The sequence below is a fragment of the Puntigrus tetrazona genome, chromosome 4 (genome assembly GCF_018831695.1).
Source record: "Puntigrus tetrazona isolate hp1 chromosome 4, ASM1883169v1, whole genome shotgun sequence".
In the NCBI taxonomy this organism is placed as follows: Eukaryota; Metazoa; Chordata; class Actinopteri; order Cypriniformes; family Cyprinidae; genus Puntigrus; species Puntigrus tetrazona.
In genome coordinates this window covers 23,608,753-23,620,313 of record NC_056702.1, presented here as the reverse complement: position 1 = coordinate 23,620,313, position 11,561 = coordinate 23,608,753, and the positions used below count along the sequence as shown (strand labels likewise).

At 42.6% G+C, this 11,561-nt stretch overlaps 1 protein-coding gene across 1 annotated transcript; it reads right to left on the bottom strand.

Moving 5' to 3' along the window:
• Positions 1 to 5,383: 5,383 nt before the first annotated feature.
• On the bottom strand, positions 5,384 to 6,836 carry LOC122342330. The gene has a single exon (XM_043236120.1). It carries the CDS (start codon positions 6,182 to 6,184, stop codon positions 5,384 to 5,386), a length of 801 nt encoding a protein of 266 aa, XP_043092055.1. The 5' UTR covers positions 6,185 to 6,836.
• Positions 6,837 to 11,561: the final 4,725 nt, after the last annotated feature.

Genomic DNA, 11,561 nt, shown 5'->3' with positions numbered 1-11,561 from the left:
CCATACAGCACAACCTATCAATTCAGCTAGGCTCGGCTACTGTATCCTCGTCTAGGTCAGCTAGGAACCTTGGAGTGATCATTGACGACCAGCTAACTTTCACTGAGCACATTTCAAAAACTGCTCGATCTTGTAGGTTTGTGCTGTACAACATCAGGAAAATCAGACCGTACTTTTCAGAACACGCTACACAGATCCTCATACAGGCACTAGTCCTGAGTAGACTTGATTACTGCAACGCCCTCCTTGCTGGCCTCCCAGCCTCTACAACCCGACCTCTTCAGATGGTCCAGAATGCAGCGGCAAGGGTGGTCTTCAACGAACCAAGGAGGGCCCACTCCACGCCCCTCTTCATTAGTTTACACTGGCTTCCTATAAATGCCCGCATCAAATTCAAATCCCTGATGCTGGCCTACAGATTCCGCTCCCTCATACTTACACTCACTAATAGAATCATATGTTCCCTCCAGGTGTTGTGAACAGTAGACCCGATGCTGGAGGAATGACTGAGTTTAGCTTATATAGGGTGGAGCTGATTGAGATCAGGTGACGATGATTAGTATTCAGGTGAGTTTGATCTGGTCGTTAGTGTGACGGGTGAGTGTAGCTCTGGTGAACGCCTGACATTAATATTCTGTTTTAATATAAAATAACTTGTTACCCCAATGCCTAAACATTTTTAGTTTAATCAACGTACAATTTTTAGTTACTTAATGATATTTTAAGGGACAACTGAAATAATTTAGTTGACTATCCAAAAAAACTAGTCAGGTGTGTGACGAAGCACACCTGAAGTGTATCGAGCCTTGTCACCGCCGCCGTTAAATACCGAGCGCGCCTCTCCTCGAGAGACCGGTCTCTTCCCTCGTGAAGGGCGTGTGAAAGATCTCGCCACGTTGCCAGAGAAGTGCGCTGTTGGACGATGTCCAGGCGATGACTGCACACGTGTACCGCTGACGGGCCAGGATGCCGGGCTGTTTATACCTTCTGACTGCAAACCGGAAGAAGCTCAGGACGAGCCGCGGAAAGAACTCGTCGCCCCTCATGCCCCGGACCAGAGAGGGGAGCTCGTCCGGCCGCTGGACTCCGCCCCTTACCTGGACCCTTCCCCCTGGAACACAACCTGACCTGCACTCCCCCTGCAGCATGACGAGGACACCAGTTCCCCCGTTTATCAGGACACTTCACCCTGGACACTTTATTTTGTGAATTTTTCTGTTAATAAAAGCCTCTGAGGCCTTACACCATGCCCACTGTGTCTGTCGTTGCCTCCTCCTATACTTTTTTAATCACTTGTGATAAATTAGCACTGTTTGTTAAATTAGATGTTGAACTTGACATAATTTGAATCTAAATGTATCATCATCATCACAGTTTGATGATATCCTTGTTGTAACTGCTGTTTTTATTTCCATTTTATTTCCATTTTAACTGTAATTTAGATGGCAGAACTATTTTTTTTTATGAAAATATGATACGAAAGTTTCCACCTTCCCCAGCTCCACCTGTATAGATCTGCTACAGGTTATTTTATACGCTATTTGTGCAGCAGCAGTATGTCTTAAATACTCATAGCACTCTATTGCCATATGCACTGACAGTAGAAAGTTCCTGTACTTGCTTGCAACAGCATCAGCAGCATGCGTGGTCCTGGAGGACTTACTGGATATTCAGTCACTGTTGATAACTTTGAACAGCAGTTGGGTCCAGAGAGCAGACAGGTCATCCTTCACGGGCTGGTGGCTGGAAGGCTTTATTCTGCTATACTTCAGAGCAGGAGCGAAGATCTGAGCAACGCTGTGACTGCAATAGGGCGTACAGGTCAGTACTGCTGCAAATCATACAGCCCTGAAGATAAGCTTTACATTATAACTGATCTTTTGTGTACAGCTCTCAGCTTTTGTTCAATGATTAATTTTATGTAAATAAATGTGGATCATTTCTCAATTAAAGCATCATATGTCTTGAGAAGACTTGAATATAGTAATTACCTTCCATCAAATGGATAAGAGCAGCTGGGACATTTTACTAAAACCAAAGCGCAACCATTGCACTATAGTTTTTAAAGACGTTCGTAAAAATGACTTGTTTTGTCACCACAGTTCCTGCACCCCCATCATCAGTGTCTGTCAGCAGCTCTTCTGGCTCAATGGAGATAAACTGGCATGTTTCAGATATAGGAGACTACGATGATTTTGAAGTGACATGGTTTCCTCAAGACACACTTAATGTTTCATTCCACTCGGCGTATACTGGATGGACTTTATCCAGTATACTGGATGGACTTTATCCAGATGACTCTATAATATCAGCCATCGGACTGTCAGTGGAACAACAAACTGGCCTGTGACCTACAGCAGTTATGTTTACCACACCATCAGAACCTGTGAGTAGATCTTTACTTGGTTAATTTTGATATTAATTTAGTTACACAGACCCCCTCTGCATATAATAAAAATTAGATGCTTAATCTTGTCATTACACATCACTATAACTCTATTCTCCTATTTGATACTGTTCAGTGCTTTGGCACAATCTGTGTTGTTAAAAGCATTATATAAGAAAATATTAACTTAAAAACGTGTGGGTTTTGGGTTGTATTTGGCTCTTCAGTTCCAGACTATTTGGAACTGGCTTGATTCCATTTTTTTCAGAATCATTTTATTGAGTAAATTCCAAAATAGTAAGTCTTTAAGGGATTGTTCACCCAAAATAGAAACTTTTGTCATTAATTCTCATTAACCTTCATGTAATTCCAGACAAACTGTTGAATAAAAACTTTTCTTTTCTTTTTTTTGCACACTTTTTGTTCTTGCTACGTTCTGGTAATGTAATGAACACAGTTTATTCGGGGCCCTGAAAAACCATTCTTTATGAAATTAATTTCACCCATAGTCTATGGGAGGTTTGAGTGTTGATAGGTATAAAATTGGGGCCAATTTTAGCTACATCTTTGCATGAATTGAAAGCATTTTCTCCTGGGTTTTGTAGAACACTAGCTGCTTCTGCTTTCTTTAAGTTCATAATAAACAATATTGCGGAAAAGTGTCTGTGACTTCTAGATTAAGGTTTTAGATATATAAACGTGACAACTAAATAACTTTTACCAAAGCAAATTACAAACAACTTGTCAAATAGCATTGGTTTAAGCATGAGGGGCAGTTAAAAGGCTTGTGCAAGAGGTGTATCTTTAGGATAAAGGTTTATGAAGGGTTGAAGGAATTGGACAATGATTTTGGGAATATTTTCTCACAAAAGTCTTCATATAGCTCCACATTCAACTCAAAGCATCCACTGTTTCCCCCTGAGCTCCACCTCTGTCTCCTGCTCCTGGGCACCCCCTGACTCCGATTTCGACTCTAATGTTGTGGAATGCCGCAAACAAGGGTCCAGTATGCCACACATATACACTTGGACAAGATGCTCTGTCTCAGCGTTTTGACAAGCTGGAACCCTTTAGAAACTACACTATCTACATCATGGTGATGTCTGGAGACAAACAGAGTTCGACCACAAAAACCAGTGTTATCACTATGATCGATAGTAAGTGACAGTAAATCCCAGACTTGCTCTTTCTCCTTGAAATCACCAACACTGAAAATGAACATCTGGCCACTTTGTTGCTCTACATAACTGCATAATGTGATCTCAGCATGGCAGCCATTATGAGGGGTGACCCACTCCATGTAAAGTGGCGGTGTTGTTGGGGAAGGAGCACTCAATGAGGATATTGCTTGTAACAGTCTTTAATATTCTGCAAAAGAGTAAATAATACAGAGAGGCAGGTAGGTAGGAAGACTGAAACCACATATATACTGTACATAGACGAGACCGGGTGATTAAACAGAACAAACAGGACACACTTCCCACACTGATCACAGGTGAAAGGTTTCTCTTCAGTGTGACTTCTCACGTGATCTCTGAGGTGATCTCTTTTGAGCAACTCTTCCCACAGTGATGGCACATGAAAGGCTTTTTCCTGATGTGAATTTTAACATAAGGTGATTTGTGCCTGCCAGGCCTTAAATATATAACGTAATTGACTAACTAACGAGACACAGCTGAAGACAATTATACAATTAATACGAAGGGAAGGTAGGGCACAGAGAGCACATGGCACGAGACAAAAACAATAACAAAGAGTCCAGAGATGTGACAGTGAGAAAGCTCTTTGCTTTTTATCCATCGTGACATGTGTCTTGTGTGACATGTTGATAATGATAGGTGTTTATAATATTAATTTCCACTCACAAGGGGCAGGACTACTTTCTCATTACTAATAGATTTACATGCCTTTTTGCACCTCCTTTTCTTCACATATTCAATACTTTTTCCCTGTGTTATTCTACTGATTTTTTCTAACTTTTCTTAACTACAGAGTTAAATGTGTGTGGCACTGAAACAGTAAAGCCCCGCCCTTCTTTGATTTGATTGGTCATCTAAATTGACAAGCGCTGTCTGGAGTTTTTTTTTTTTTCTTTTTATCACCCTAACAACAAACACATCATCATTTTTTTTTTGTTAATTAGCAATGCGCAAATGTGTTTTTCTTCAAAACAAAGTGTGCTGCCCTTGCTATATGTACTGGATATAACGTGACAGACAGGTAAACCTTTCCTAACATCAAGACTCTGAAGACATAAGCTCCTCGTCCACAGGTTTATTGACGTTGTGAGGAAAGGTGAAACTGAAACATACAAAATACATAAATCAACCGATATATTCAAATAAAAATTGAAATCCCTTTTACTATTGCATGTCTCTAAATTAACAAACTTTATCTAAATTCCTAAATTATATTCATATAAACTTAGAATGTTCTAGAAACAGTACAAAAAACAACCATAACGACAGGCGACAATCGGCATCGAACCATAAGCTTCATAAATGTAACACGGTCTTAAAGTAATGCTCAGCAATCGCTAAAAACAGTCAATACATACCCACGATGCTAAAACAGATGCAAGAAGTATGCAATATAACAGTAAGCTTAAAAAAAATGCTACGAAAGCTACTCTCTGCTGAACATGCTCGCTTCCTCAATCACGTGGCATAACTCTTTACCGAAACCTAAGATTCTTAAAGGGACCACGACCAAATAACGAAAGGCATAAAGGAAAGTTTCAGATTAAACAATAAACATGTTAAAGATAACAGAACACTCCCGCCTGATGTGAGTACACATCACTCAAAAAACATTAATGATTATGCATTTACTTTAGAATCTGGTGGAAGTAGAAACACTATCTCTGTAACAGGCCTAAGAAAAAGGGACGAGCCTCCTGGTTTGATGACCTTCACCTCAACTTGACGCACCTTTCCATCTTGACTAGGGAAAGTCTGTGTTACCAGTCCAAGAGGCCATTCATTCCGTTGTACTTGGCTATTTTTGAGAAGGACAACACTTCCTGCACGACATTTGGTTGAACGGACTGCCATTTTTGCGTGGTTGTAGAGTTGGTATAAATTGCTTCCTCCATCTGTCCCAGAATGTGTTCGAAAGGTGTTGAACTTGCCGCCACTGGCACTTGTACAGATCTGCAACTCCAAACTCGCCTGCCGGTGCAGCAACAGAGGTCACCTTTTGAGTGAGAAGAGCTGCAGGGGTGAGCATGAACGACTCATCAGGGTCCGTAGTCACGGGAACAAGGGGTCTGGCATTGATAATGGCTGCTACCTCTGCCATGAAGGTTACAAGCACCTCGTGGGTAAGTTTGTCTTTCAACTGGAGGAACATGGAATCGAGAATTCTTCTTGCTATTCCAATCATTCTTTCCCATGCTCCACCGCAATGGGAAGCATGCGGTGGATTGAAAGTCCAAGTGCAGCTTTGGTCTGACAGATACCTCTTCACTGTCTTAATGTCAATGTTTGAAGGTATCTTTAAGTCCTTACATGCACCAACAAAGTTTGTGCCACGGTCTGAACGAATGTGTTTGACAGGTCCCCGCACAGCAAGAAAACGTCTAAGAGCATTGATGAAGCTGGATGTGTCGAGGGATTCTATAACTTCAATGTGAACAGCTCTTACGCTCATACATGTAAAAATTACAGCCCACCTCTTGCTGAGAGAAAAACCTCCTCTCGTCCGACGTGAAGAGACACTCCAAGGGCCAAACACATCCAGTCCAATGTTGGTAAAGGGAGGGTCTGTTGTGAGACGATCTACTGGAAGGTTGGCCATCTTCTGGATGCTGAGTGGAGCTCTGAGCCGTCTGCAAGTTACACATTGACTTATGATGCTGCTCACCCTACGTTTTCCACCAACTACCCAAAAGCCGGCTGCGCGGACAGCTCCTTCTGTAAAGTGGCGGCCTTGATGGTGGATACACTCGTGATAGTGTCTAATGAGCAAAGTAGCAATGTGATGCTTGCCTGGAATTATCAAAGGAGTTTTTATATTCTGCTCAAAGCTTGCTCGATGGAGACAACCTCCGACCCTAAGAATTCCTTGCGCATCAATGAAAGGATCCAGAGTATAAAGAGGACTACTTTTAGGAATCCTTTCTTGCTTTTGGATACATTTGATCTCTTGACTGTAAACCTCTTCTTGTGCAGCTTGGATTACAATTGCTGAAGCTTTATCAGATTCCTCTACATTGAATTCAGCTTTGCAGTAATGCCATCCCTTACAGGAACTGTTTTCCTTCCCAGTTGTCTTGAAATGACGAGCTATGTGAATAAGGCCGAGTGATGGCTCCTGTTAGTGACTTCCAAGAAGAGAATTTGGCAAATCTCTGGGAACCCAGTTGCTTGGATAATGCGGCAGTGCTTAAAGTGTACACTAGAGGACGTACATCTGGGTCTGAACTTGGATCAACAAGGTTGAAAGTGCTTGCAGAGGTACTCGATTCTGGCCTGAGCAGAAATTTGGGTCCAGTCAGCCAACTGGTGTTTTGTAAATGGGCTGCGGGTACAAAACGCGTTGCATGATCTGCCGGGTTTTGGTCTGTAGGCACATATTGCCACTGATCTGGATTGAGGACCTTCGGATACGTTGTACCGGTTGCTGACATAAACGTAAAAACGTCTGGTCTCATTACAAATGTACCGAGAACCACCTTACTGTCTGAGTAATAGGTTATAGCATCAAGCTGAAGGTCAAGGTCTGCAGAAATTAAGTCTGCTAACTCGACTGCAAGAACTGCTGCACAAAGTTCAAGTCTTGGCACAGTGTGCTCGGGGCGGGGCGCAAGTTTCGCTTTTCCCATCACAAACCCAATCTGAATATTCCCTGCAGCATCTGTGATCTTTAGATATGTCACAGCAGCGATGGCTTTTGTTGACGCATCCGAAAAAACACACAACTCCCTTCTGACAGCTGCTGATGGGGATGTCTCAGTATAGGCTCTGGGGATAGAAAGACTGGACAGCTCCAACAAAGAATGTCTCCATGAGGTCCAAATTTCCTCCATCTCTTTTGGCAGAGGAGAATCCCAGTCACCATTCACAGAAGTAAGCTCCCTCAAAATAGCCTTGCCTTGGATAGTGACTGGCGCTACAAATCCAAGAGGATCATAGAGACTGTTGATAGTGGACAAGACACCTCGCCGGGTGTACGGTTTTGCCTCCTCACAGACACTGAAGCGGAGACAGTCGGACTGGAGGTCCCAATTAAGTCCAAGACTACGCTGCATTGGCAGCGTGTCTGCCTCAAAGTCTAGATCTTTTAGATCACTAGCATGATCTGCGGATGGAAACGCTTCCATGACATCTTTGTTGTTCGCTGCAATCTTATGTAGTCTCAGATTTGATTTTGAGAGAACCTCCTGACTTCTTTTAAGTAAACTGATAGCAGCTTCTACTGTAGGCAGGGACTTCAGGCCATCATCTACGTAGAAGTCGCGCATCACGAAACGTTTGACATCAGGGTCGACACAGAAATCCTCAACCTGAACAGACTGATGTAGACAATGTATAGCCACAGCAGGCGAGGGGCTATTACCAAAGACATGGACCCTCATGCAATAATCCACAATGTCTTTAGAAATGTCATTATCCTGGAACCAAAGAAAACGTAGGAAGTTTCTGTCATCTTCCCTTACTAAGAAACAGTAGAACATCTGTTCTATGTCTGCAGTAAAGGCAATGGCTTCTTTCCTGAAGTGCATTAGCACTCCTACCAGAGTGTTGTTCAGGTCAGGACCAGTTAAAAGTACATCATTAAGTGATATGCCATTGTGTTGGGCACTAGAGTCAAAAACTACTCTGATTTTGTCAGGTTTCACAGAACGATTCATCCACAGAATATTTCGTGGAGTAGTTATTTACTCGGTTGTCTTTGTAGATTTCCTTAACTTGGAACACATTAGGACATGGATCAAAGAGCGTTGGACGTTTTTGTTCTGTGGTAATTGTGCGGAAGGTTCTGATTATCAGTGGTTTGTGAACATTTCCCAGACACACGTTGCCACGATAACCCATCCCAGATCCAACTTCTGTGCATAGGGCAGGTTGTGTGGGCCATTCACCTGTTTACGGACTTTATGAACTCTTAGAATGTCCCGACCTAAGAGAAGCATAATTGGAGCTTGAGGGTCCTGTTCTGGGATAAGATGTGCCATAGACTTTAGATGACCATGGTTGCGAGCCACATCAGGGGTTGGAATCTCCTCTCTATTATTAGGAATGTCATTGCATTCTTTAAGGCTTGGCAATAGAATGCAAACAGTTTCATCCAAAGATTCTACTACATAGCCACTGGCCCTTCTTCCAACTGCCTCTTTCACTCCTGCGCATGTTCTTAATATGTAAGGAGCACTTGGGCTTTGGTCACTGAACACTTCAAAGAACTGTGACTGAACCAGTGACCTGTTGCTCTGTTCATACAGAATTGCATATAGTTTCACTGCCTTGTCTCTCGGCCAGCTGGGAATACTTTAACAAGGCATATTTTAGAGCAAGAACGGTCCATCTGATTTTCTCCGCAGACCTCTGTACATTTGCTGGTGACTTGAGATTGAGGTAAGACTTCCTCTTCCTCCCCGCCGTGCTCCATAGCAGGGCCTTCATCTATCCAGGGTACAGGCCCAGGGTGGAGCGCAGTGTGGTGTCTTTTGCTTTTGCATTCAGAACATTGGACTTTAGTCTTACAGTTTTTTGCAATATGTGATGTCGAAGCACAGCATTTAAAGCACACATTATTCTCTCTTAAAAACGCCTTGCGATCATCAAACGGCTTTTCCCGGAAAACGCGGCATTTATTTAGAGGGTGCGGTTTTCTATGAATAGGACACTGTTTATCGTAATCATCAGTTTTTTTGTAAGCTCCCTAGCATCATTGGGAACTCTTGAATATACCGCTGTCTTGTGTACAGAAATTTCTCGTTGTTTGTTGGGCCTCCAAGCTGTCTTCTCCATTTTGGGAGTCAAGTCTATTTGAGAGACAAAGTTGAAGCTTGGATCGTTTCCAATGCTTGCCTCTTGGCTAACAAAGTCCACAAAGTAGGCAAAGGGGGGATAAGGAACACGATTTTGACGCTTGTAGGCTGCGCCGACTGATGCCCATCTCTCTTGCAAACGAAACGGTAGCTTTTGTACTATCGGATTGACACCTCTTGCAGTGTCTAAGAAAGCAAGACCTGGCAAGTCTCCTTCTGCCTTAGCTGACTGAAGCTCCATTAAGAGATCGCTCAATTTCGTCAGTTTAGAATAATCTCTGTTGGTTATTTTAGGAAAGGCATCAATACGTTTGAATAGGGCATCTTCTATTACTTCCGTAGAGCCATATGCTTGATCCAGTCTGTCCCATGCCATAGCCAGTCCTGCTTGTGGATGGTTGATGTGTATTGCCCTTATCTGCTCAACATGCTCTGCAGACTCCTTGCCAAGCCACTTTAGAAGGAGATCCATCTCTTCACTAGAAGTCAGGTTTAAATCAGCAGTAGCAGTCTGAAAAGAACGTTTCCAGGCTCTGTAATTCTGAGGTTTGTCATTAAACTGCAGTAAACCTGTTGCCACTAGCTCACAACGAGCAAGAAATCTTACAAAGTCATTCATGTTTGAGCTGCAGTTGTTTGAATTTGGGGAAATAGAGTAGGGCTGAGGAGTCGGATAACCATTGCTATTTTGTCTGAAACGTTGCAAGGGTGTTGAATTGTTATTCTCAAATCCAGCTTCGCATGAGTTATGAACATACTGGTTTTCATAGGTGCTTGGCTGTTGTGAGGTGGTAGCAGGTGGTTGGAAGGCAACACTTGTATGGCGTGAAAGGAAAGGTTTGGCTTCAGGTTTGAGACATGAAGATAGGATGCTGTAACTTGTGATTGGTTCTATTTTAGCTGGGACATCATACAGTTCTGTCTCTTGAACTTTCGTTTGATCAATAATATATTGTTCAGTGCGTTGTTTGGCTTCCAGAGGGGCAGAATTCACACTTAGCCCACAACTGTGTTTCTCAGCATTTTCATCAATAGCAGCTTCAAGCGCCTCTGCTTCGGCGACTGCTGCAGCTGCCTCCTTCTTATGCTGTAGCACTTCCATAGATGCCTCCACTCTGGCCTTTTGTAGCTTTAGATTAACTTCCTCTTCGGCAAAGGTAAGACGTGCTTTTGCTGCTTCTGCCCTTGCTCTTGCCTTAGCTGCTGCAGACCCAGTTGACAATGTACTTGATCGTACTGAAGAGCACGAAGCATGAGAGCGTGTCTTTATTTAATGGTTATCTGTTGCCATAGCGAAGTTAAGTAGTCTTATTTACCGTTAACTGCCAGCTTGCATTGCACAATCCTGTCTTAAGCTGCGTGGTTTCACTTTGCTGCCCTTGCTATATGTACTGGATATAACGTGACAGACAGGTAAACTTTTCCCTAACATCAAGACTCTGAAGACATAAGCTCCTCGTCCACAGGTTTATTGACGTTGTGAGGAAAGGTGAAACTGAAACATACAAAATACATAAATCAACCGATATATTCAAATAAACAAATTGAAATCCCTTTTACTATTGCATGTGTCTGAATTAACAAACTTTATCTAAATTCCTAAATTATATTCATATAAACTTAGAATGTTCGAGAAACAGTACAAAAAACAACCGCAATGACAGACGACAATCGGCATCGAACCATAAGCTTCATAAATGTAACACGGTCTTAAAGTAATGCTCAGCAATCGCTAAAAACAGTCAATACATACCCACGATGCTAAAACAGATGCAAGAAGTATGCAATATAACAGTAAGCTTCAAAAAAATGCTACGAAAGCTACTCTCTGCTGAACATGCTCACTTCCTCAATCACGTGGCGTAACTCTTTACCGAAACCTAAGATTCTTAAAGGGACCACGACCAAATAACGAAAGGCATAAAGGAAAGTTTCAGATTAAACAATAAACATGTTAAAGATAACAGAACACAAAGAGATATTTCTGAACATCTTTTTAAGGTTGCCGTTTTTGGACATTTCCACTTGGTGGTGGTTGTTTCCTGACTGCCAACGACGGCTGCCTTCAGTGTTTGGGTCTCCAGCATGCAGAAGAGGCGTTAGAGGAAAGGTTATGTCCACATTTCATTGCCCCTGACAGGAACCAAGCCTCTGTGGCTCTCTCCGACGGCCACCAGAGGG

What these genes read in the sequence shown, in the direction of transcription:
- LOC122342330 (XM_043236120.1), bottom strand. Translation starts at nt 6,184, where the DNA reads ATGGCCAACCTTCCAGTAGATCGTCTCACAACAGACCCTCCCTTTACC.